The sequence below is a fragment of the Pipistrellus kuhlii genome, unplaced genomic scaffold (assembly GCF_014108245.1).
Source record: "Pipistrellus kuhlii isolate mPipKuh1 unplaced genomic scaffold, mPipKuh1.p scaffold_m20_p_42, whole genome shotgun sequence".
NCBI classification, from domain to species: domain Eukaryota; kingdom Metazoa; phylum Chordata; class Mammalia; order Chiroptera; family Vespertilionidae; genus Pipistrellus; species Pipistrellus kuhlii.
Window position 1 is genome coordinate 500,832 of NW_023425543.1, and position 26,391 is coordinate 527,222.

Here is a 26,391-nt window from a genome sequence, read left to right on the forward strand (position 1 = left end):
TCAATGGTTGCAATACAGAAATGGTCTCTGTCTTTGTGGTGCTGACTTTGTATGCATAGCCCAGTCCAAATATTCCATTGCTTTTTTGAGCAAAAGCATTCACAGTTACTTAGGTTCCTCAGCTAATGAAACGGTGCATTTAATGAAATGATGAAAAGTTAATTTTTATTTTATTTTTTTAGAGAGAGAAACATCGATGTGAGAGAGACACATCCATTGGTTGCCTCCAGTGTGTACCCCGACCACACCTGGGGGTGGTTAAACCTGCAGCCCAGGTATGTGCCCTTGACCAGGAATCCGACCGAAATCCTTTGGTGCGTGGGCCGACACTACTCACTTAGGCACACCGGCTTTTATGTCTGTTTTTGCAAAGGTGCCCAGCAGGCATAGACATTGCCATGGGCTCCCCTACTAGGAGCCCTGGGTGAATTTTTTCCTTGGCAGTCACTGGGCCTCTTTGGCTTCTACCTCCCCTCCGGTCACCAGGGTGCGCTGTAGCGCTTCCCAGTCCCGGCTGGGCGGCGCGCTATCCCCAAGTGGCTTCTCGTTACCCCTCACTTCCGGTGGATGCCGGAAGCGAGGGCCTGAGGTCCCGGAGCCGGTTCCCAAAGCATGGCGGGGGCGGGGCCGGGGCCGGGGGAGGCGCGCGCAGAGCCGGCTTGGGGTCCCTAACCCCGGCCCCTCTGAGCCGGGACCCACAGGTGAGGACCTCTCCTTCCCAAGCCCGGACCCCAGCCCGTCAAAGCCCTCCCCGCGGCCCCCGCCTTCCCTCAGCTGGCCCTTCCCCTGAGGCCCCGCCCCTGGCTTTTCTTTCGGGGGGGGGGGGGAGGGCGCCCCCTGGGGTGCACCTGCCCTCAGGGGGCCACTGAGAACCAGCCCCGGGAGGAGGGTTGCTGAGGGTCACAGAGGGAGCCAGCGGCCCGCCGCAGCCATGCTTGCATTTGTTCCCTGAATGACCTGCAGAAGGCACGGTGTGCCAGGGCGGGGCCCCCCGAGAAAACTGGGGACGCTTAAGCAGACGTGATTATTTCCTCCCTGGTAGTCGGGGCGTCCAGCAGTAAGCACAGAGCCGTGCAAGCGAACGCACAGGTTCAAATGGGGACGATTCCTTTGGAGGAGGCAGACACAGATCTAACGGGAGGCCAGGTTTAGGTCGGATGGTCCCGGAAGACTTCCTGGCGTTGGTGACCAGGGCCAGAGGAAATACATCCCAGGCAGAGGGCACAACCCCATGCGGATGGGTCCCTGACTTGGCAAAGAGCTTGAGGACGGGAGGCAGGTCCAGCGTTCAGGACGGGAGACTCAAGGTGTGCCCACGACTGTGATGACCATAGAGACCTCGCGCCCATCACATACGCCATAGACCTAAGTCAAGTGCGGACTCTCAGGCTGGTATGCACAAAGGGCTCTTACCTGTTCCATTGGTACCACACTTGTTTGATGCCCTTAGCTCTGTGATGTGTTTTGAAATCAGGAAGTGTGAAACCTTTGCTTTCTTTTAGAAAACTGTTGGCCTTTAGGGGTTCCTTGAGATGACATGCACTTTAGGATGCATTTTACTATTTTTTTTTTGCAAAAAGATGCTGTTGGGATTTTGGTAGGGATTACATTGAGTTTGTAGATTGCTTTGGGTAGCATGGACATCTTAAGAGCCCAATACTAAATAAGTAAATAAATAAAAAAGCTTTTAAAATAAGTGTACATTGAATGTGACTCTTACATTGAACAAATTTCATGCAGATGTAGATGTGTTTTTGTTTTTTTCCTGTTGATTGCTAAGCATGTTTTGAAGATAATCCAGTTGAATAAGGTCCTCCCTCTCAAATCTGTCTCTAGACTCAGCAATGACAGGACCACTTCCTGTTTATTATATAATCTGAGAAGGAAATGCTGATCCCTCTCATCTTGAGGGTCCCGTACACGGAGGGGGATCTGTCTGACTTGCATAGGTTTTGGTAACTTCCGTTGTGCTTTCTTCTGCCTGGCTTTTCCAGGCAGCGATGTGAGCATGGACCACCATGTTTCCACCATCAAACCTCGAAGGATCCAGAACCAGAACGTCATCCACCGCTTGGAGCGCCGGCGCGTCAGCTCGGGCAGGGCGGGCACGCACTGGCACCAGGTGCGCGTGTTCCACCAGAACGTCTTCCCCAACTTCACGGTGGTCAACGTGGAGAAGCCGCCGTGCTTCCTGCGCAAGTTCTCACCCGACGGGCGCTACTTCATCGCCTTCTCTTCGGACCAGACGTCCCTGGAGATCTACGAGTACCAGGGCTGCCAGGCCGCCGAGGACCTGCTGCAGGGCTACGAGGGCGAGACCCTGTCCAACGGCAACGACCAGCGCTCGGTCAACATCCGCGGGCGGCTCTTCGAGCGCTTCTTCGTCCTGCTGCACATCACCAACGTGGCGGCCAACGGGGAGCACCTCAACCGCGAGTGCAGCCTCTTCACCGACGACGGCCGCTGCGTCATCGTGGGCTCGGCCGCCTACCTGCCGGACGAGCCGCACCCCCCCTTCTACGAGGTGTACCGGAACAGCGAGTCCGTGACCCCCAACCCGCGGTCCCCGCTGGAGGACTACTCCCTGCACATCATCGACCTCCACACGGGCCGCCTGTGCGACACGCGCACCTTCAAGTGCGACAAGGTGGTCCTGTCGCACAACCAGGGCCTGTACCTGTACAAGAACATCCTGGCCATCCTGTCGGTGCAGCAGCAGACCATCCACGTCTTCCAGGTGACCCCCGAGGGCACGTTCATCGACGTGCGCACCATCGGCCGCTTCTGCCACGAGGACGACCTGCTCACGGTGTCCGCCGTGTTCCCCGAGGTGCAGCGGGACGGCCAGGCGGGCATGGCCAACCCCTTCCGGGACCCCTTCATCAACTCCCTCAAGCACCGGCTGCTCGTCTACCTGTGGCGCCGCGCGGAGCAGGACGGGAGCGCCATGGCCAAGCGGCGCTTCTTCCAGTACTTCGACCAGCTGCGGCAGCTGCGCATGTGGAAGATGCAGCTCCTGGACGAGAACCACCTGTTCATCAAGTACACCAGCGAGGACGTGGTCACCCTGCGGGTCACAGACCCGTCCCAGGTAGGAGGTGCGGTCCTGCCTGTCTTCCCCCCCCCCCCCCCCAATTCGGTGCAGAGAGCAAACCAGGAAACCACAGAGTCATCTGAATCTGCTATCGCTCCTTGACCTGCAGCTGATTCGGTGCAGAGAGCAAACCAGGAAACCACAGAGTCATCTGAATCTGCTATCGCTCCTTGACCTGCAGCTGATTCTACCGTTAAGAGCGAGTCCGTGTTTGTGTAGGCCTGAGCTAGAACTGCCTTTTGTTTTGGAGGGAGTAAGATGTCTGTAATGGCTGCCTTTGAGATGATCTGTTTTTCCTTTGCTGACCCACGACCTCTTTACTCTGAAAGCTGTAATAAGCTGCAGCCAGAAACATCGCTAGGCTCTGGGCTTGGCTTCCCAGAGGCTGTAACTTTAAACCCATTCTCTCTGCCCTCGCTGTCTTTTCCTCCTCAGTTTAATTTGCTGGCTTCCAAAAAGGCTAATGAGTAAAAAGAGCATCCAAACAAAGCCTCGGTAATATCAGGGGTATTAGTCTCAGGTTACCCACCCAGCCTCTTTAATTTGCAGCCAAATTTAATTTCCCGGGGTTCACAGAGTGATGTAACATTAGCTCTGGGAAGGACTAATGACTAGTAAAACAGGTGGGCCGAATGGCACCAGAAGTTGTTAGTGGAGATTTAAACCTAATCAGCGGAGGGGGACTCCTAATCTCGGTGTTCTGAGAACGTCTGGAGTCCTGTCAGAAGCGGCAGGTGGATTATCCGTTACATTCGAGGACAAAAGTGGTGGCTTTCAGTGCTTCCCTGTTTGAGGAGCAGAGCCCTGGAGGTTTAACGGAAGAGGGCTTGTCCCCAGGGGCCCTTCATGGCGTTTGACTGCTTGTCAGTCCCCCTCTGAGATCCGCTGTAAATCACACGTGTATCTCACAAGTGCCCGGGCTGCATGAACATTTAGGACAGAAATGGAAAAAATCCGCTCTGATTTTTCATCTGCTCAGCCGCAGTGCCCTGCCTCCTTTCAACTTGCCTGGGCAGTTTTAGGGCCAAGCGGCTCTCTGCAGGCTAGGAATAGCGAGAGGAAAAGCAGATGCCCCTCCAGTGAACTCCCCGCTGCATGTATGCACACAGGAGAACACAATCTGCCAACAGGCCACCGCAGGCCGCAGATCGCTGTCTCGGCAGGGAGGAAATTAAATCTGGCATTTTAAGAAAGCATTTTTTTATCCGTCGCAGGGTGGGCTGCGAGCAAGTAGGGAGTGGACCCTTGGAAGGAAAAATACTGAATTTGCACAGTTGGTAATGAAAGACGGAAAGCCCTTTCATACATAGATGCTGGCCAATTCAGTTATTTTGGCGGCACAGAGGCAGTGGGCCATCTGGCCACACGAAGCCCTTGGCTGAGAAAGCCCCCCAGTGCCTCCCCCTTTCCCTGAAACACGGGGAGCCGTGCTGGAGCTGCAGTGCTGGAGGGGAGGCGGTTCACGTTTCCCGGGGTGGCCTGCATTTTCGGCCACGCGATGTTGGCCAGCCATGGCGTTCTCCGCCGCCGCCCCTTAGCGCTGTCTGTTCCCGCAGGCGTCTTTCTTCGTGGTGTACAACATGGTGACGACGGAGGTGATCGCCGTGTTTGAGAACACGTCCGACGAGCTGCTGGAGCTGTTCGAGAACTTCTGCGACCTCTTCCGGAACGCCACCCTGCACAGCGAAGTCCAGTTCCCGTGCTCTGCTTCCAGCAACAACTTCGCAAGGCAGATCCAGCGCCGGTAAGCTGTCCCACCCGGCTTTCCAGGCCTGGTTTTTCTCACATTTTCTTAATTTGTGGCAGTGACATCAATAGTCATTTACTTTGGAAAACCATATGACAATCTTTTCCTCCAATCCATCTAGCTATGTCGTCTCCCCTACAGAATCCTCTCCTAACGTAACATTTTATTTATCATCTTATCATACTTCGCTGCATCAAAAGTATAATGATATATAAATTAAAATTATTTTTTATTTCTTGGGAACGCATGGCTCTCAATGCTCAATTTTATAGTCTTCCGAAATCTTTTGGTGGAGATAAATGAAAACGGATCCATTATTGGTTAGAGGACATGTTTCAGGGAAATTAAGGTGCCAAAGATCATGAGTCACTTAGGAAAGTCTTTGTCTTGCAAGATATAGAGACCAAACTCAAACAAACAGAATAAAGAAACAATATTATGGTCACTGAAGTAATTCAAGCTATAAGATCAGGAACATTCTTAGAACAGCGACACTTCAGACATTTAAAATTCCTTAGACATAGTTGAAGCACTCTCCAAGAAAGGAATATAAAAAGATAAGAGAATAAAAATGGGAGAGAAAAGATCCAGAAGGATTAATCAAGAAAGTGAAGGGCATGTCATCATGAAACTTCGAAGCATTGGGGATAAAGAGAAAATTGTAAAGAGTTTTTAAAAAAAAATCTCACATATAAAAAAATAAATTATCAGAATGGCATTGGACATACAGACAACAACACTGAAAGCTTGAAGCCATTAAAATCCTGCCCTCAGACTTCTCAAAAAAAATAAAAAATAAAATGGACTCCTAATTTAGAGTACTAATAATCAATGGAGCAATTTTCCGACATGCTGTCTCAAATAATTCCCACCCACCTTCTCTGAGGAAGCATCTGGAAGATGTATTTTCCCAATAAACACAAAGAATGGTGTGGTTTGACAGTGGAGAGCAGCAGAGAGAATTCCAAGGATGACGGGAAAGGGAGTTTCCAGCGTGACGGGCAGCAAATTTTGTTTTCTGCTTTTTTTTTTTTTTTTTTTAAATATATTTTATTGATTTTTTACAGAGAGGAAGGGAGAGAGCTAGAGAGCTAGAAACGTCAATGAGAGAGAAACATCGACCAGTTGCCTCTTGCACACCCCCTACTGGGGATTTGCCCGCAACCAAGGTACATGCCCTTGACCGGAATCAAACCCGGACCTTTCCACAGACCGACGCTCTACCACTGAGCCAAAAACGGTTTTGGCTGTTTTCTGCTTCTTGAGAATATGTGAAGCTCGCCAGGCTTGTGATACATGTGAGTTCTGACTTCAGTCAATATCCGGACTTTTACTGGCAGAACGAATTGTTTTGAGACAAAAATGTGTGTCCGCAAACACAGCCTCATCTCTGGTGCTTTCTTTCAGGTTTAAGGACACTATTGTCAACGCCAAGTACGGAGGGCACACCGAGGCAGTCCGCCGGCTGCTGGGCCAGCTCCCCATCAGCGCCCAGTCTTACAGCGGCAGCCCCTACCTCGACCTGTCGCTCTTCAGCTACGATGACAAGTGGGTGTCGGTCATGGAGCGGCCCAAGACGTGTGGCGATCACCCGATCAGGTACCGCGTCTCTGCTCAGTTGCAAACTGCAGTTCCTAGCGCGGGGCCGCGGGCTGGTAGTGCCCGCTTTCTCTCTCTTCCTCTTGGCCATCGTTTTGTGTGCTTGTGTCCTTTCTACTCGGGGGCTGAGTGGGAAGGGAGCCTGTTTCGGTAACGTGGGAGGGGTGCTTTGCTCACATAGGAATTGGTCTCATAAATGAAAAACTCCTCCCCTGCTTCTCACCAACACATCCGATTCAGGTACGTGGGGAAACCACACTTTTCCCATTTAGGAATCGAGTACTATTTCATAACGATGTGTATGGCTCAGACTTGGAAGTTTTATCTAGCTCAAATGATTCCATCCCCACACTTACCTACTGGGGATGAGAGCAGAGACAGTATGGGGAACAGGAGGCTTTAGAGAAACGCGGGCTTCCTCAGTTTGGGGGTTTGGGAATGTATTGATAGATTTGGAACGTCCTTGTAATATCTCAGCGTTGTTGCTGGAAGGGTGCAGCTCACCTCTGACGTCAGTCCCTTCCCTCAGACGCCCAGTTCACAGACCACCTGTCGCCACGCCGGGAGCGTGCGTTGCTCTGTGGGCTGTGGAGGGTGCTGGGGGGGTGGCACCCTGGTCGCCACTGGGGCTGCTGCAGGGCAGCTGGGTGTCCCCGGAGCAGAGGTGGAGTGTGAGTCTTTTCCACACACAAAACGTTGTAGTTAGTGTTTCACAGTCCAGCCTCACTGTGTATTAAACAGGCTTGTGTAAAATGATTCCGTACCATTAGTCATTCCAATTGCAGTCCAGTTCCAAACGCAGTTGAATTTTTTTCATTCTGGAAAAATGTAAACCTATAAAAAATAGAAGAGTATAATACACCGCCATATGCCCATCACCCGGCTTCAGCTGTGTAAGCATGTGGTCAGGGTTGTTCGATCTCTTTCTGCCACTATCTGCTTTCTCCCCTCCGCCTTGCCACCTGGGTTATTCTGAAGCAACCCCCACATGTCATAACACTTTTCTCTTAAATACTGCATTATGGATTTTGAGAAGGTAAGGACTTAAAATGCAACCTCATTACCATTATTTCATCCGGAGAAAGTGAGCAGAACTTGGTTGAGAACCCCAAATATCTGACCAGATTTGGCTGTTGTCTCACGAGTCTTCTTTTTACAGTTTGTTTGTTCCAATTAAGGAGCTAAACAAGGTGTCTCCGTTGCATTTGGTCACTGTTTTGCTGTCTTTTTATTCTGTACTTTCTGTTTCTCTCTTATTTTCCCGGCAGCGAACGTGTTGGGAAAACCAGCTTGCTCATCCTGTGAAGTCCCCCACATCCTAAATTTTGCTCATTGCATCCCTGGCGTAGCATTTCCTGTCTTTCTCATCCCGCCATATCCCCTTAAATTGACAGATTTAGAAGCTCAGACAGCTTACTTTAAATTGTAAGCCTCTGTGTGTTAGGGACTATATGGGTAATGTGCATGTGCTTTTCACACACTAAAAGCATGTAGTGGGTCTCAGGGGATATGGTCAAATAGCATGAGATACACTCCTCTCCTTTCTGGCTTCCTCACCTTTCTAATTTGAAAAGTTAACCTAATTAACACATCTGGAAATGCCATTGCTCCTGACTAAAGCGTTTTTTCTCGTAATTCTTATTTACTTGTGATTTAAAATGGGAACTGTGAGGATAGTAAAAGCCTGTGAGGAGGTAATGCCATGACATCTTTACTGGCTATTTCATTCTAGTCTTCGTCTCCATGTCACAATTGCATGGTGGTCAGCATACTTTGTAATCAGCTTTAATCTTATGAATGGGTTTCCGTGTTGTTCCACGGTCCTCACAGTCCTAATGACAGCATATTATTCCATCAAGTAGCTGTGCTATACTTAATTTAACTCTTCCCCTGTACTGAGCATTCATCCTCTTTCTGTCTTTTTTTTTTTTTTTCCTGGTAGAGCTAATGCTGTAGTAACCATCTCTATTCATGTCACTATTTACTTCATTTAAATTCTGAGGTTATAATTCTTGGAACTGGAATGATTGAGTCAAAGGATATGAATAAATTTATGTCTATTATATATTTGCTTCCCAAAGGGGAAACGATAGCTATTTAATTCAGGCTCTTCATTTTCTAGACTTTCCCTTAATTAACCCCTAGCCCCGCTGATCATCTGTAGTTCTCAGGACCACAGGGCACTTACTTTGCATTATGGGTATTTAATTTTTTAATATATTTTATTGATTTTTTTTACAGAGTGGAAGAGAGAGGGATAGAGAGTTAGAAACATCGATGAGAGAGAAACATCGATCAAGCTGTCTCTTGCACACCCCCTACTGGGGATGTGCCTGCAACCCAAGTTGCAGAACCTGTGACCTTTCAGTCCACAGGCTGATGCTCTATCCACTGAGCCACACCGGCCAGGGCTCATGGCTCACATTTCATTTCTAGCCCTCGCTTAGACAGTTTTGGGGGAGATAGCTTTGGGAAAGGGAGAGGCTGTAGCTAAGGGCTGTCTTGGGAGAGAGAAGCGACCGATTGGCTTAGGACAACATAGTGAAATTTGTGATCTCCCTGCCCTAACATGAGCTGACCAGCTGAAGGCGACTGCAGTTCTGACGCGCTGGGGCTGGGGTAAGGGAGTCCCCTGCTCTGCACCTCTCAAGGTGCTGGTGAGTATCGACACCGTCCTCTCTGTCTCTCTCTCTCTCTCTCTCTCTGTCTAGGTTCTATGCTCGGGACTCGGGTCTGCTCAAATTTGAGATCCAGGCGGGCTTACTGGGCCGCCCCATCAACCACACAGTGCGCCGCCTCGTGGCCTTCACGTTCCACCCCTTTGAGCCCTTTGCCATTTCCGTGCAGAGGACTAACGCCGAGTACGTCGTCAACTTCCACATGCGGCACTGCTGCACGTAGGGCCTCCTCAGGCGGGCTCTCCGGTCTTCCACGGCGCTCCCTCCCTGCCCGGGGACGCACGCACAGGCTCCCGACCAGCAGCTCGGCTCCGGGCGGGCCGGGCCCCCTCAGACAGGGCGGGCCGAGAGGGCAGTGCGGGCGGCTCAGCCTGTCAGAAGTCCATCGTGTCCTCTTGCTTTTCCCTGTGGGAATGTCCGGCACTAATCAAGTCCAGTCATTTTTGTTTTCTTTTGCATTTCATTGCTGTGACGATGAGAGCATTACCCCCTTCGTATACCCCTTCCTCGGCATTACGTGTGCATTCGGTAGCGGGTATCTCACGTCGACTGACGAGAACTCCGTGCACCCTTTCTACGCAGCCAGCAAGCAGGGCTCTCTTTATAAGGAAACAGAATAAAGCCTTGGTATTTTCTTACGTAAATACATCCTGTCTGATGGCTGCCTTATGTTCTGATCTCCCCAAACGCTTTCCAAACACGCGGGTCCCAGGAAGGACCGAGACAGGCGCCAGAGGCCCCGGCTCCAGCAGCTGCTCCTGGGAGAGCCGAGTGTGTGTGCCAGCATGGCAGACAGTCATCTGCCAGGATCGCTTCCCTCCCTCGGGCTCCCCCCTGGGAGCTGCTGCAGCTGGAGGGACCGGGCGTAATTGCACATTCTCTCGTGGAAGCATGCGCCCGTCTGTGCCGTCTGCGCCGTGCAGGTGGCAGCGGGGGCGGCTCTGTGGCCGCCGCAGAGACTGATGCTGCTGAGCACGTACTGCGGTTGGGGTAGTGGGAGCTGGCAGGCGCCCGTTGTCCCTAGAGGGATCAGGCTGGCTGTTCCTGGCTGGCTGAGCCGTCACAGCTGTCCTGCAAACACCTGCCGGCCCGCAGCCGCTGTCACATCCTCAGCTGTCTCCTCCAGAGGGCTTGTCGGGCTGTTAGGCTTCGTCTTTTATAATGTGCCCGCCGATCACCTAGCAAGCTCGCCTGGTGGCATCCGAGGGCGAAGGGGGCTTTGGAAGGAGCCATGGCGGCAGACAGCTGGTCCTGCACCCTTCCCCAGCCACAGGGACTGCCCTGGGGACGGGGGGGATGGGAGAGGAGGCGCCAGGCCCCATCCACACATTGTGGCTGAAGTCACCATTGTCATGTAGGACTCGTCACAGGCTCTGAGCACCTGTGCTCACCTGCTGTGAGTCCGGAGGTGCTGTGTCAGGATGCCGAGGAGAGAAACAGGCAGAGGAAGGGGATTACGGGGCAAACCAGCGGAAGCTCTAGTGCTGCCTGTGTAGGAACAGCGGAGGGGGTGAGGACGAGGCGGGCACGGCTGTGCTGGGGACGGGCTGCCGGCACTGGATAAACGGGCGTGGGGCGTGTGAGCAGTGAGATCGGGGGAATAGCTCTTCCAGATCCGAATTCTTCCCCACACCCCTCCCGCCTCGCCCCTACTCTTTGGGGAGCTGACATGGCCGCGTGACCCGCGCGAAGGTGCTCGGGACCTTTGGGAGAGAGGGCCCCTTTAAATCTAGCAGAAGCCCTGCCACTCGGAGGCCTCGCGGAGAAGCACGGCATACATCAGCGAGGACCCTAAATGAGATAATTTTTAAAAGTACGGCAGCTTCATTATGTTCAAGCGCGCAGAGTCATTCCATCCCTGCCACGCGTTCGCCTCTGCGGAGGCCCTGGGGCCGCTCCTTAGCGAGGAGATTGTAATTACTGGTAATCAGCATAACGGCCCTCTGCAGCGCGTGCTCGGAAAGCGACGGGGCGCATTAAGTGATTTGGATGTTCCGGGGGGCAGTTTTGTTTACAACATTCATCTGCTCGGTGGGCACCCTTTATAGCTGTCACTCTCTGTTGTTTTCAGAGAGACACAACCCCGAAGCCCCCCCTCAGGCGGCAGCTGATTCGAAGGCAGGCAGGATGTAGGATGCAGGAGGCACAGCGGGCCCCGGGTGGGATTATGGGAACGCCTCGGGCTCCCTCGCCTGCCAGCCGGGTCCCAAGGACTTCACCGAGACTCAGTTTCTCCTCGGAGAAGACGGACGGCTTCTGCGTAGCCGGGGTGACGTGGGCACTGAGTGGGCGTTACACAGCGAGGACTCCGTACACGCTAGCGGCCTCCTCCCCCCCTCTAGGTCTCGGCCCAGGCGTGAGACGGCCAGAGCATCCCTCCCCGCCCCTCTTTGCAGCCAGACGCGTTGGCCGGCTGGAGCTTTGTTCGCTGAGGGCGGCTGTCGTTGGTTGTGAAAATTTATTAAGAGCACACCATGGCCCGGAAGCCATGCTGTGCAGCTCACATGGAAAGACGTGTCCGTTCACCAATACGGAGATGCGCCTTTATTTTGTTTTATTCATTTCAGAGAGGGAGAGAGAGAGAGAGAGAGAGAAACATCGATGATGAGAGTTTAGCCTTATTAATACTTAACACTAGTATTAAGATACTTAATATACTAGTGTTAAGTATATTCCCATGGTTAGCAAGCAATCCCTACAGCTTTTTCATCCTGCAGACCCGAAACTGGACCCAGAAACAGCTCCCCATCGGCCTCCCTCCGCCCAGCCCCTGGTAACTGCCCTTCTGCCTTCTGCTTCCATGCATTTGGCTGCGTGGGAAGCGGGAGTCACACAGCTCTTGTCTCCTTGGGTCTAGCTTACTCCACTGCGCATGAGGTCCTCAGTTGTCAGAATTCCCTTCCCTTTAGAGGCAGAGTCACACCTCATTGTGCGCAGGATCGCGTTTTGTTTCCCCATTCATCCATCAAAGGGCACCCGGGTGGCTTCCACTCCTTGACTGTTGTGACGAGTGTTTCTGTAAACACGAGTGTGCGGATGCTCCTCAGAGATCCTTTCGTTGCTTCTGGAGACACACCCGGAAGTGGGCTTTCCTGAGCTTTAAAACGCCGTTACCCAGTGCCCTCCCCTGCAGCCGTCGAGGCGGGATAGGCGGGCGCTGTGGGCCCGTGGAGCTGAGTAGTCTGAGGCCACGGTTTTGACTTCACCAGCCTCCCGGGGGCTGAGCCATTTTATCCCAGCCCCCCGGAGCCTTGCCTGCGCTCAGACAGGGGGGGCCGGGCAGGCGGGTGGACCCACTGCGCCCTGCCTGCTCTGCCCGCATTAATTCGGCACATTTCTATAGCTCCCCGAAGGAAGAGACGCTCCGGCAACATTTAATTAGCGGCCAGGAACATGCTTTCCCAGGCGCACGACTTATTTCGCCGCCAGCTGCTGCGGCTTGCTTCCTAGCAACATGCGGCACTCACATCTGATTGCTTCTCTCCAGGCGAGGGGGGCGACCGGCCCGCCTGCTGTTACAGCCGGGGGTGGGGTGGGGTGTTTGTGGGGGGGACCCCGGATCCAGGGCTGATTTTCCAGAGGAAGTGAGTGATCTCTTAGTCCTGCAAAGCCAGACCCGGTGCTGAAGCCTCAAGAGCTTTGAACTCCCTTCCCACCCCTCTCCTTCAAGTTCACGGTTAGAGCAGGCAGAAGGAGTGCCGCCAGCTGCAACACGGACAGAGCAGCCTGGTCCAGGGCAGTCCGCTGGGATGGGGTGCAGCTAGGGAAGAGTCTTGCCCCATAGGAGGCAGAGCCTGCCCCTCAGAACACGGGTGTGTGTGTGTGTGTGTGTGTGTGTGGCGGGGGTGGGGGGGGAGGCCTTGGGCCACTCTGGTTTGGACAAGGGGGAAGGAAAGCCTTATTATTATTATTATTATTATTATTTTAATAATTTTGATTTTTTACAGAGGAAAGGAGAGGGCTAGTGAGAAACATCAATGAGAGAGAAACACTGATCAGCTGCCTCCTGCACTCCCCCTACTGGGGATGTGCCCGCAACCAAGGTACATGCCCTTGACCGGAATTGAACCCGGGGCCCTGCAGTCCGCAGGCCCGATGCTCTATCTATGGAGCCACACCGGCCAGGGTGGAAAAACCTTATTTTAAGAGGCCCTTTTTGATTTTTGCCGTGCTCCAGGATTTTAGTCATTTACGTGCGCCACGAGAAGAAAAAGGTGGAAAGCCCCCGGCCGGGGTCGTCTCCATCTCACACATGACACACGAGAAGGGGCTCAGGCACAGAGGGACTAGCTCAGGTCGGATTTCACAGCCCGCCCTGCAGCCCGGTGAGGGCCCGGGGAAGGACCAGGGGCCGCGGAGGGCAGATGGCATATCTGGGACTCCCAGGGCCCGCCGTGGCCAGGTGGGCGGGATGGAAAATCCCTCCTGAGCCACGCCGGCGGGAGCAGGGGCGATGGCCCATGGGATAAGGGCCGTCGGAGAGACAGCGCAGCGCTGGCGGGGCGGGCTGGTGGCAGATGGACAGCCGCGGGCCCAGCCCTGACCAGCTGTTGTTTGCCGAGGAGGGTGGGTGCCCGGTGACAGCTGGATTAGGTGTACTTAGCAACCTCGGTGGCCACTGGGTGGAGACACGCAGTGGGCCCTTCTGACTGGCCCTCCCCGCGCCCCCAGGCCCCGGGAGCTTAGAGCTTGTTAATCCCCGTCCCCATGGCGACAGGCAGCGAAGGACCATCCCAGGTTCTGGAATCTCCCACCTCCCAGGGCCCGAGGCCCACGAGCTTCTTCCAGATGCTGCGAACCTCCGCCTTCTGGAAAGGAAGGTGTGAGACTCGGGTGCCGGGCACCGAGCCTGCAACCGGCGTGTTCTCTGGGCGCTTCCCTCGTGGCTTCTGTCCCCCCTGGGTTTGGGGCTCAGGGTTTCATCTCAGGGTTGGCACTCAGGAATGAGGGCGTGCCGCTTCCTGCCACGGACTCTGCCTGAGATGGGAGCTCGGGGAGACAGACAGGGCGATCAGACAAGATCTAAGGTGGTGACAGGAGAAAAATACAGTCGGATGCCGTCAGTGCTCCAAGTTCAGCGTGTTTCCTGGACTTGCCCCTCACTCGGGGGCGCCCAGAGCTGCCTATGTCCTGGGAGCGGGGGTGGGGATGGGGGGGGGGCGTGCAGGAGGCCGCGGGCCTGCCCTCTGCTCCCTGTGTCTCGGCTGCCAGCCCACGTGGTGACCCAGTCAGTCTGCTGCCTCTGAGCGCTGTGAGCTCTGCTGATAGGGCTGCGCCGGCTCTAAATCCCCGCCACATACTCCTCCATCAGACAGGGAGCAAGAAGCAGTGCTTTCCCGTCCATGCCCGTTATGCCCACCCCCACCAGCACCAAACCCGTTTCTTGCCTGCTCCCAGGCTCCCGAGGTCCTTTCCTGAAAGTAGCTTTGTGCCCAGCTCACCTTTGTGATCCTGCCTGTCCGGTCACCTGGCTTCACATCATGCCCTTTGCATGCACGTCACTGCGTCGTCTGCGCCATTTCTGCATCCACCCTTTGTCCACGCCCCCACCCCCCTACCCTCACCCCGCGCATCGCCCTGGGCCCTCACCGCTACCTCCTCTTATTTTGAGCTCAGGTGTCACCTCCTCTGGGAAGTGCTCTTTGATACCTCTATACCTCTTCTCACCACCTTCTCTATCTTTCTTTTTCTCTCTCACACACACAGACAGGTGCACGCACCCTGTGTCAGCACTGGTAGCATTCAAATGGAGTTTAAAAAAATTTTTCTCTCCCCATTCGCCTTGAAGATGCTCAGGGCAGTCACCAGGTTTTAGCCATATTTTCTTTGAGTGTCAATATATTTTTGAGGAGGAAGGAGGAAGGCGAGAAAGACTCCCGAGGGATGATTCTTGAGTCATTGGGCTTTTTAAACTTAATTTTTGGCTGCTGATTTTAACCATCTGGCTTAATCTGCAGTTGGCTGGCCAAAAAGATGGAGGAGGATGGGTGACTGGCTCTTACATTATCATTTTCTGATTAAAACCACAGGGAAAACGAGCTTTTAATAGTAGTCATAGTACTAACAGCAGCAATAGCAGCGAGATGGGTTTGCATCTGCATTCACCCTCTGTCCCCGCAGGAGCCCGAGGAGCAGTGTGAGCGGCACCCTGGGTGAGCACCAGCTGTATACAGCAGGGTACACAGTTATCCTAACGGATGACTAACGCGGGCTGCGGAGGTGGGGGTGGTTGAGGTACAGGTCCACGCAGAGCTGGGGTACCCAGGCTGTGTCTCCGCCCCAGCCCTCACCCCCAAGCAGACTGGAGGGAGGGGCAGCCGGGGAGCCGTGGCATGGGCACAGAGTGTGTGCAGGAGGCAGCCGATCAGACCTCTGTCCCCCCCCCGAGGGTCTCCCCTGCTGCAGTCACTCGTACGTAAGGACCTGGACTGTCCTCCCAGCCACGACTGAGCGGCACGCCCTCATTCCTGAGTGCCAGAGCCCCAGCCCACCCACTGCCTCTGTCCTGAGGGGAAATTGAGGTCCGGTTTGGGAGGGGCGTGTGGCCCGGGACAGCCTGCGCACCGGGTCTGTGTCACCTGCGTCTAGACAGCAGGTGTCTGCTGGCCAGGCCCCGGACACCGGGCTGACCCTCAGTTGACATTTCCTCCGGTTCAAGGGGATTACACAAATCCGAGGTGGCTAAGCGGCCCCGGGGCTCTCTGGAAACAGCCCCGCTGTCTGCCCCTCCCTCCCCCCAGCCAGCAGTCCTGACACCGAGGCTGGCCTTCCCGGCAAGACTCGCTGTGCTGAACCGCAGAGCATGTGCACAATTTAATTTTAACCCGGGTGGGCGCGGGGAAGAGCCAGATTAACTGCCAGAACCAATTTCCGAGCCAGGTCAGAGTCCGCCCCCAAATAGCAGACCACCCTGGGGGCAGGGGGGCTGTGCAGGGTCCACGTGGTCAGATGGCTGTTCCAGTGCTAGGTGCACGCTTCCGTAACTTACGGAAGGCCTGGCTGCAGCTTGCGTACAGTTTTATAAGCCAGTTCTTTTTCCTATTTTTATATATTTTAATTTTTTAAAGATGTATTTTTATTGATTTCAGAAAGGAAGGGAGAGGGGAAGCGAGACAGAAACATCAATGAGAGAATCATGGATCGACTGCCTCCTGCAAGCCCCCCACTGGGGATCGAGCCCAAAACCTGGGATGTGCACTGATAGGGAATCGAACCCGAGACCCTTGAGGCCGCAGGCCGACGCTCTGTCCACTGAGCTAAACTGGCGAGGGCTGCCCCTTCTCAAAGTGCTTGTCTGGTTGGCGTCCAAGACACCGCGCGTGCAGTCTAACCGCTCCACCCGTGTCCTCTGCAGCTCGTTCTTGCAGCATTTACAAGCCGGTCTTCTTTTCCTCGCTGTCTGCTTTTTTCCTGAGCGACCTCACCCCCACCATGGCTTCGATTCATTAGCATGGTTTGGGGAGTGATGGTCATGCATTTTAATTCCCTAATAAGATAGGCATCTTCATGGTTTGCATTTCCAACCTCTAAGGACACCCATTGGTTCATTTACTTGTCTCGCCTCCCCCTGCTCCACAGAGCTTCCCTCCCCTCCCTTCCACTGCGGGGAGCACCCTTCCCTCTGACACCGGGAGCACTCACGCCTCCTTCACGGACCTTCTCACTGACCCACCACATGCGTGTCCAGCTTCCTTAGACCGAGGGCCTGGGGGGAGCAGTGACAGTCACAGCTGCCTGTCCCCCGGGGCCCGGCCTGTTTGCTCAGTCCCCCTGTGTTTGCGCATTCTGGTCGAACGGGCAATTTCTGCTGTGGCCGGGACCACGCTATCTCTTTGGGCTGATAATGCTCAGGTTTCAAAAACAATGTGTGTATCCAGAATAGAGGAAAAATGAATAGAGGAAGAGAATAAGGGGAAGGGAGCCATACTTTTTTTTTTCTTCTTCTTTCTTAAATATATTGTTACTGATTTCAGAGAGGAAGGGAGAGGGACAGAGAAACATCAATGATGAGAGAGAAACATCAATGATGAGGATCGGCTGCCTCCTGCACGCCCCCTATTGGGGATCAAGCCTGTAACCCAGACATGGGCCTTGGCAGGGGAAGCGAACTGGGACCTTCTGGTTCCTAGGCTGACACTCAACCACTGAGCAATGGACATGTTGCCAGGTTGTAGGCAGGGGCGATTGGGAATGGTTTCTCTTCGCATGCCAAGTGACATCCTGCCCGCATCCAGGCACACGCGTGTTCAACAGGCCTGTTTGGCACTCGGTGCCAGGTGATGGCTTGGCTAAATAAGGGAAAACACTGTGTCTGCGCTGAAAGGGAAGACACCGTATTTGTCTTTTTGCCTGAGGCCAGGGGAGGGGAGGGGAGGGAAAGAGAGGGGTGATGAGGGGAGGGGAAGCTTCCCTTATGCAGCCAGGCCTGTGCCACCAGCTTGGAGCTGCCAGAAGCAGAACTGCAGATGCACTTAGAAGTGATCCAGCACCCGCTGCCAGGAAACAAGGAAGCGTGCCACACAAGCTGTGCCAGCACTTGGCTCGTGCCCATGCTCGGCCCCGCCTCTTCTCTGCCTGCGGGGCGTGCGAGCACACGGCCCGCCTGTGTTCTGGGCACCCGGGCTGCTGAGAGGGGCAGAGGCAGCGGGCGGCGGCTGGATGGTCAGCCTTCCAGCGGGCCGGTCTCCCTGAGTGGTGGCCGGTTTACATGTCACCCTTCCACCTAGAGTTTCATCTCAATTCCTAACCTTTCTCAGGAGCACGTGGGGTGACGGTTTGCCAGCCTGGACGCAAAAGTCTGACAATCACTTCAGATGGCAGAGACCTTTTATTGCTTTAGGCAGGGCAGCAGTTACTGGTTGGGGTCTGGGCCACAGCCCCCCTCCCCGTGTCCAAGAGAAGACGGGCACGCGGGTCTCCAGTCCGAGTAGGCGCCACGCGAGGAGGCAGCGCTGTCCCTTCCTGCTGAGCCGCCAACGGCGCCCGCAGGGAGCTCCGAGCGTGCTCTCTGCAGGTCTGGAGGAGGGCCTCCCGGTCAGGGTCAGGGTCAGGGTCCTCCATCAGAGCCGGCGAGCTTTCCGGGGCCGGCAGCCGTTGTGCGGGATGGGCGTGTTGTCCGTGATGGAGATCACTTCCAGGCCCCCCATGGTCAGGCCCTGGATGGCGGACTGGGAGGAGCAGAGGACGGGAGGACGGCTTGGTGCCGGAAGTGATGGCCTAGTGGGTCCAGGCAGGGCTTGGACTCAAGAAGGGGCGAGGGAGATGGGGGTGGGAGGAGAGTGGAGAGGTTCCTGGCTTTGATACCTACTCACGAAGGCCTCGCAACCAAGCCCCTTGCCAGGTGTTCAGTGCTGCCCACTGTGGTCACACCTGTCGCTCCGCCTGTGTGCGCCCTACCACCTACGTCCAAAGACTGCCTGTGACCCGCACTCTCAGACTCACACTTCAGAGGCTTTAACAACTAAGTTGTTTCCTCTGCCTGGAATGTCCCCTCACCCGGACAGTGCCACGCTACTCTTGGAAAGTCAGAACTGTCACCTCTTTGGGGGGCTCCCAGCCCCTGGGGCACAAGCTTTACTGTGCAGCCACTCGTCTGTCCTGAGAGTCCCATCTGTGATGGTCCCAGGGCCCACCTTTCGGTCCCCCTGGCCTGGCACCCAGCAGCCACCCGGTGAATGTCTGCGGAGCTCAGCTAAGCGGCCTGGGCTTGCCTTCGGCTCAGCAGATTGAAACAGGAAGCCAAGCCCTCGCCCACCCTGCCCCTCCAGCCCCATTTGTCCACAGAAACAATCACTGCCACTTACCAAGCGCCCCGGCCCCAGGCCTTTCACTACCACCCGGATGTGGGTCACGCCCTTCGCTGTGGCTTTCTGGAGGAGAGACCAGTGGTTAGTGCCCAGCAGGAGCTGCTACATCCACGTATCAGCTCCCGCCCCCGGGGCTGCAGGGCAGAGCTCCAGGGAGAAGACACCCCCAAAGGCAAACAGGAGAAGACAGCAAGGACACAGGACCGAAGGCCTGGGTGCGGGCAGACGGCACACGAGCCAGGACCGCCTTTTGCCCAGGACAGCACTGCCACCTAGTGGGGCTTCTAACCATCGCTCATGGGCCTCAGGAGGGTGGACGCAGAATCTCAGGCCGCCAGGAGCCCGGGACCTGTAGGCAGTGCTTCAACACCCACTAAGCCAGTGTCCTCTTACCATTTTACATCTTTAGTGAAAGTTACACTTTTCTTCACTGATGACAAAGGCACTTGAAGGAAATCCTGGAAACATGCAGATGTCACCGCACCCCACCCCGCAGACGCCACTGTTAACACTGCCCCCTGGTGGACATGAGCACCCGCTGAGGGTCATGAATGCAGAGCAGCCAGTGGCCTGGGCACTGAGCCGTGTGCAGGCCAAGGTTCTCCTTCAGGAAATACCTGTGTTTTGGCAGAAGCGTGTGACCCTCTGGAGGCCCCTGGGCACAAGCTTTGGTCCCAGACCAGAGCAGGGAGCTAACGGCACTGCGTGGCTCTGAGCGAGTCACAGTCTGTCTGAACTGGCTCAAAACACGGACAGTGCCGGCGTCTGAAGACTCACGGTAATGAGTGTCCAGTGTCTGCAGTACTAGTAGTGATGGTCATAAACATGCCAGCAGCGGCACCCTGCCAATCTGCGTCTAGGAAGGTCTGCCACGTGCAAGCTCAGACATGCCTGCGTGAGGGTTTCACCACACCACGTCTTCCCGGGGACTGCCACCCCCTCGCCACCCCCCAACACTTACCGCGGCGGCGGCGATGCCCGCTGTCTGTGCCGCGATGCCCGTGCCCTTCTTGGCGTTCTTGAACCCCTCGGTGCCGCAGGAGGTGCGGGCAAGGGGCTGGTTGGCGGCAGAGAGGACCTGGATCTGGGTGCTAGGAGAGCCGGGGAGGCGCAGAAGGGAAAAGGGACCACTCAGGGGCTTGAGAGAGCGCCAGCCTGTGTCCTCACGAGCCCGAGGGAGAAGGCAAGCCAGCTGCTTTTCCTCGGAACGGAGCCGGTAACATGCTGTTTGAACTCTTACAGGGGGCGCCGGGGAGGGTCGGAGGCAGTCCCCTGAGGACACTGAAAACTGACCGGTCATGTGGTCTAGGGAGCTCTGTTATAGACCGAATGTTTATGTCCCCCACATTCACATTGAATTCCTAACCCCGAATAGTATGGTGTTTGGAGGTGGGGCCTTTAGGAGGCGATTAGGTCGTGAGGGTGGCGCCCTCATGAATGGGATTAGTGCCCTTATAGTGGGACTCTGGAGCGCTCCCTCGCCCCTCCCACCCACCGTGTGAGGGCACCACGAGAAGCCGGCCCTCCCCAGAACCCACCATGCTGGCACCCTGACCTCAGACCCGTTTGCAGGAAAGCAAATCTCAGCAATAGGATATGCCCAACCCAGCTGACATTTTCATGAAATCTGAGCGAACGTCATAAAGAGGAGGGGGTCTGGGGGTCCCGTGCACGGATACCACCTTGCCCCCCTGTGGATGGGAGAGGAACCCCCCAGACCTGCCCCTGTGTCCCCCTGCCCACTCACTTGTTGTAGGAGGCCTTAATGTGGGCGATGGGGATCTCCTCAAACTTCTTCCCCGCCCACCTCAGGGGGCTCTCCTGGCCTGGGACTGGCGGGTAAATGCTGCAATGAGATCATTGAATGGAAAGTTGTCCTTACATTTTTTTTAAAGTCAAAAAAATCCACCCCAGAGCTGAGAATAACCCAGCAGGATAGATAAACTCAATGAAAACAGCAGCCCCCGACCTGCCCCTGAGATACAACCCATCCCTCCTGGTGCAACCAGACAGGACTTCCAATCCTTTGTAGGACTGAAATCTTTCTGCAACTTAAAAATACAGTTAAACCGCTATTATTTCATCATCTGCAGATGGCATCTTGTCTCTAAAAAAAAAGGGCAACAAAACGTTAGTAATACTTATCATTATTGCAAAAAAAATCCAGTATCCCTTAGAAGAGAGGTCAGCAGACTTTTTCTGTGAAGGGCCAGGGAGTAAATATTCTAGGCTTTGTTGGCCATGAGGTTTTGTAGCATAAAAACGGCTGGATGTAGGACAACAGTGAATCAATGTGCGTCGCTGTCCCAATAAAACTTTATTGCAACTGGCCAGATCTGGCCCAGGGAATGTAGTTTGCAACCCCTACCCTAGCCCAATGGTTTGCTCTGTGAACAGCAGAAGCACCTGTTACTGTGACGGTGGTTAGACCCGGGAATCTTATCTCTACGACGCCCCAGGCCAATCCCAGGTGAGCCCGGGGCCCAGAACACTGGCCCAGACACTGCAATGAGTTCGCGATCCTTTGCGATCTCAGCCCAGCCTGCTCTCTGGCCGCCCTAGGTCAGCACTCCTTTTCAAATGGAGAAACCGTGGTAGGAACAGGGACACAGGGTTCTCTGGGAACTGTTCAGAGCTTTGTCATCATGCTGTGCTCTCTTTTACACACACACACACACACACACACACACACACACACAGCTGTCATCAAGCCCTTGAGATGGGAGTGCACCCACTGCTGCCCCCTGCCTACACGTGCACATCAGGTCTCTGTCTGTACCTGCTCCTGCCATGAAATTCAACAGATTTAGGTTTACGCTTATCTGAGAACAGTCCTCCCCTCAGCCCTACCCACTTCCCTAGAGATATTTTTAAAAAACAAAACCCACAGGGATACAAGAGTTACAAGTGAATTCTCTCCTGCTATGCCTGATCTTGAGAGATGATTGAGCACCTCAGCAGGTTCCTGGCTTATCAGCCTACACACATGGATGAGGCCGAGATGACATTCATGTTTAAAACATCACCGCTTCCCCCATTGATAAATTCCCCCATGGACATGGGAGTGAAGACAATTAAGCCGACTAAAGTCTGAATGGACCAGTGCGATGCCTTATGCCAGTGGTCGGCAAACTCAAGAGTCCACAGAGCCAAATATCAACAGGACAATGACTGGAATTTCTTTGGAGAGCCACATTTTTTAAACTTAGACTCCTTCTAACGCCATTTCTTCAAAGTAGACTCGCCCAGGCCGTGGTATTTTGTGGAAGAGCCACACTCAAGGGGCCAAAGAGCCGCAGGTGGCTTGCAAGCCACAGGTTTGTGATCCAGCAAGGACTTGGAACTTGAGCCATTTAACCTCCCAGGACCAATGCACAAAGGAACCAGCGGTTCACTGCACAGAAGCAGAACAGGCTGCCGCCTCTTCACAGCCATCCTCAGACCATGGACACCTAGACGGGGGGCCAGCGCACATGCATCACTTCTGCACGGCTGCGGACGGACATCAGCCACCTTTCCCCGCTGAGGGTCCACCAGGAGGGCCAAGTCTTGCTGCCATCCCTCAGGCATGAGAACTTGCTGACCCCTGGGCCAGTCCAGCCCCGGGGCCCTGACACGTGGATCTCCTCTGGGTACGTTTCAGCTCTGAGCCCCAAAGGTGGAGACCCTGTCTCAGGGTCTTCAGCCTGTTTCCCACCTGCGCTGTCGGCACTTAGAAACGGAGACAGATGTAGAAAAATGCAGTGATCGGAGCTCACAGCCCACTCCTCCTGTCATAATTATGTACGTTTTCAGTAAGAGCCTTCCAACCCGTGGCTTCTGTTTCTTGACTTCCCTTTCTCCCGTGATCCTGTGTCCTCCATCCTACCCCGGCTACTTACTCCTGTCATTACCAAACCTGCAACCCCATCGCAACCTGGGTTCCTAGCATCACACGCTGGCCGCCACCTCCTGGCGCACACACTGGGTCTCCACTGGGAACTCTTCAGTCCCACCCATCCTGCTAGCTCCTCCCTTTCCCTGACACACCTATGCTTTCCATTCTGCCCCGACCTCAGGTAACTTATATGGCCAGTCAATATAACCACTCCCTTGCACACACCCTCAATGCCCACCCCTCACCCCTACCCACTTCATGGCACTCCTGGCAAACCCCTAACCCTGGTTAAAGCCATCTCTCCAGCCACTGTGAGCCTGTGCGTACACAATGGGCTGGAAAAAAACAGACAGCAATGCTGACTGGCCTCCCTATGTCATGTTTCCTAGCCTCAGCACTACTGACATTTTGAATAAGATCATTCATTGTTGTGGGGGTCTGTCCTGCATCCCGTGGCCTCTACCCACTCACTACCTAATGTCCCCCAAGTTGTGACAATCAAAAATGTCTGCAGACATTGCTAAAAGTCCCCTTGGAGGCAAAACGGCCCCAGGTTGAGCCATTCTTTATTTTAATGGCTTCTGACATCAAGTGGGCCCTCAGCTCTGCTTGGCAATCATACAGCACATCCCCCCTCAATCGTCCCTCCGGTCTCCCATTTGACTGCCTCATACCTTCTTTTGTCTCCCCCAACCTGCTTCCTCGCTGACAGCTGATGGCCTTCAGGGAGGAATGGAAGCAATCAGAGTTCCCTCGGCTCCCGTTCCAAACATCTGTGCCCGCGGGCTTTGCATGCTCTCCTGTTTCGATGCTTCGCTTGTGTGTGCGCCTCTCAAGGACATCTCTCCGGCAGCCTTTCGCCCCGGCTTCATCGCTTTCCCCTTCGCTGCATCACGCCCATCAGCAAAAGAGGCTGCCTTCCCCCCACCGAAAAGCAAAGACCCCTCGCTCCACAAGCCTCCTTGAGCTATTGCCATTTCTCTGTGACCCTTACAGCAGATCTAACTGCCCGCTATTCCTTCCCGTCTTCTATGCTCCTTGAACCCACTCCAGTCAGGCTTTAGCCCCCATCACCCCCCAAAAAATGCTGGGCTCAAGGTCACTGACCAACTTACAAAGTTAAGTGCAAGGAGCAAGTTGGTCTTCAGCCTATCAACCTGTCGTATCAGCAGCATTTGACGTAACTGACCTTTGCACTTGAACCACATAAAAAAAAAAATCTCTCCAGGTTTTGCCCCCACTACCCTTCTCTCTTTAAATCTATTTCTATTGATTTCAGAGAAGAAGGGAGAAGGAGAGAGATGGAAACATCAATGATGAGATCATTGATCGGCTGCCTCCACTACCTGTTTTCTGTCTCTCTCACTGATTCCTTCCTCATCTGCCAAATCGCTAAATGTCAAAGGGCTGGAGGGTTCAGTCCTTGGACTACTCTTGAACTTCTCTTCCTCTCTTGATGATCTTGTCTCATCATCATCTCTGGCGCTTGTGCCACATGTATGTGTGGCCCAGATCTGTCCCCCGAACTCCATGTCTAACAGCCAACTTCCCATCTCCACTTGGATGTTAATTATCTCCAGTTTGGCCATCCAATCCCAGGCTCCTGTAGTCTTCCCTGTCTTTACAACTCCATCTTCCTAGTTGTGTAGGCCCCAAATTTGAGAGTGTTCCTCCATCCCTCTCCTTTTTTCACACCTCACATTAATAAACCACATTGGTTCTACTTTCTAAATGAACCAGTCCAACCATTCATACAACCTTCACAGCTGTCACTGGTCCACACCACCATCATCTCTTGCCTGGATTATTTCAATGGTCTGACTGCTTAGAATTCTTGCTTCCCAACAGCTCAATGTCAACACAACAGCCAAAGGGACTCTTTAAAAAATGTAAGCATGATTGCGTCCACCCTCTTCACATCTCTCCAGTGGCTTCCCATCCCATCGGAGTAGAAGCTGACGTCCGGACGATGACCTCAGGCAGCCCTGTTTGCCTACGACACTGCTGGCCTCTGCTTGCACCTCCTATTTTCACTCCTCCCTCCATGTTGGTCGTACTGCTTATAAACACCGGAGACACTCCTGCCGCCCGTCATACTCCCAGGTTTTACTTGTTTTATATTTGCTGTCTTGTCTTGCTGACCTCATCTGCCATCACAGATACACACCTGAACATCCCATGTTCTTTCACACCACATGCCTTTACACACATGCCCTGTTAGCTCTGCCTAAAACAGCCCCTTTCATCTGGCCCAGCTGAACTCCCGTTCGGTGCAGGTGTCAGCTCCACACTTCCTTCTCTGCAGTCTCACCCGATACACCCAGGAGCTGGACACGCATTCCTTCACACTTCCCGCAGCCAGCTCTCACCTCCCGTTTATCACTCATCAGATTCTGGTGAAGATGTTTGCAGGTCTGTCCTCCCTGCTGTGGGGAGGAGAGGTGTTTTGTATTGGTATGGGTGTATGGCACATAGTAGGTTCTCAGTAAATGCTTGTTTCGTGGATGTGAAGTGCACCTAGCACACGGAGGTGGTGGCAGTGGTGGGATGCAAGTCCCTAGGGCTGAGCACGGAATCTCCCTCAATCTTAGCCCAAAGTGTAGAATAATCAACGCCACAGAGTAGCGCCTTCTCTCTTCCCATTTTGCGTCTGCTTAATCTGTGCGACCTGCGCTCCCTCTCAGAGGCGGAGAGCTGATCTGCCTGTGCGCCTCTGACATCTACTCATTCATTCATTCATCACACGCTCACCAAGCATCCACTTTGTGCTAAGTCTCATCTCCTTTGATTCTCACAATCTCTGCCGGCACTTTATCCATTTGTAGTCGAGAAAACGGAGGCTTAGAGGTTCATTTCCATAAAGAGGCACAGGTGGCAAGTGACAGAGCTGGTAATTCACCGGTTCCCGGGCTCTGGAGGGCGGTGCGGGCCTCGGGAGGGCTGGACCGAAGCGGCCGTGCTCACCTGAAACTGCTGCTGCTCGGAGCCGGGGTCGCCGCCGGAGCCGGAGTTGGGGTCGGGGCCGCCGTCTTCTCCTCCACCTTCTGCTTGGCCGCCGCGTCCTGCAGCCGCTGGGCGCCCGTGTGGATGGCGGCGGCCGGCACCCGGGCCGCTATCCTGCGGGGACCCACAGCTCGCTGAGGCCCCCAGGCCTGCCGCCCGCCGGAGTCCCCATGGCTCCCGGGACGAGAGCAGGAGCGTACCCTGGAGGTGGCCGTGGGTTCGGAGGGGCGATCACTCTTACCTGCCCGTGGGCGTTGGGCAAGCCCATGACCTCAGGAGCCGAGACCCCGCGCTCCTTACCGCCTGCATGACTTGAATTGACCCCAGCGAGTTCCCGTCCGCGGCGCCAGCACCATGAGCGCCCGTGGTGGTGGGGGGGAGCCCCGAGGGAAAGTCACCTGATTCCCCTTCGCCGGGCCCGTTAAAGTCTCTTATCCCGGTGTGTGCGCTCCATAGTAACCATCGCTGTGGTTTTCAGCTGGGAGTTTCTTCTCTTTCCCCTAAATTCTAACAGGAGCCCTTCGCGCCCCCCTCCGCATGGAAATGGTTCATTCCGGTCCTTCCGGACGTGCCGTCCCCGCGCTGCC

At 54.6% G+C, this 26,391-nt stretch overlaps 2 protein-coding genes across 4 annotated transcripts; one reads left to right on the forward strand and one right to left on the reverse strand.

Moving 5' to 3' along the window:
- Positions 1-573: 573 nt before the first annotated feature.
- DET1 (DET1 partner of COP1 E3 ubiquitin ligase) lies at positions 574-9,764 on the forward strand. Of its 3 annotated transcripts, none has more exons than XM_045571993.1 (5): positions 574-701; positions 1,995-3,091; positions 4,651-4,838; positions 6,249-6,440; positions 9,152-9,764. In XM_045571993.1, exons 2-5 carry the CDS (start codon positions 2,009-2,011, stop codon positions 9,339-9,341), a joined length of 1,653 nt encoding a protein of 550 aa, XP_045427949.1. In that variant the 5' UTR covers positions 574-701; positions 1,995-2,008; the 3' UTR covers positions 9,342-9,764. The 3 variants fall into 3 exon arrangements, with proteins under 3 accessions (XP_045427949.1, XP_036267695.1, XP_045427948.1); XM_036411802.2 differs by having other exon boundaries at positions 1,999-3,091; XM_045571992.1 differs by lacking the exon at positions 574-701 and adding an exon at positions 892-1,392.
- A 7,708-nt stretch (positions 9,765-17,472) lies between these two features.
- On the reverse strand, positions 17,473-26,329 carry MRPS11 (mitochondrial ribosomal protein S11). The gene is made up of 6 exons (XM_036411807.2): positions 26,046-26,329; positions 25,766-25,918; positions 20,672-20,770; positions 19,886-20,015; positions 18,922-18,987; positions 17,473-18,285 (listed from the first exon to the last, which is right to left on the reverse strand). Exons 1-6 carry the CDS (start codon positions 26,111-26,113, stop codon positions 18,178-18,180), a joined length of 624 nt encoding a protein of 207 aa, XP_036267700.1. The 5' UTR covers positions 26,114-26,329; the 3' UTR covers positions 17,473-18,177.
- Positions 26,330-26,391: the final 62 nt, after the last annotated feature.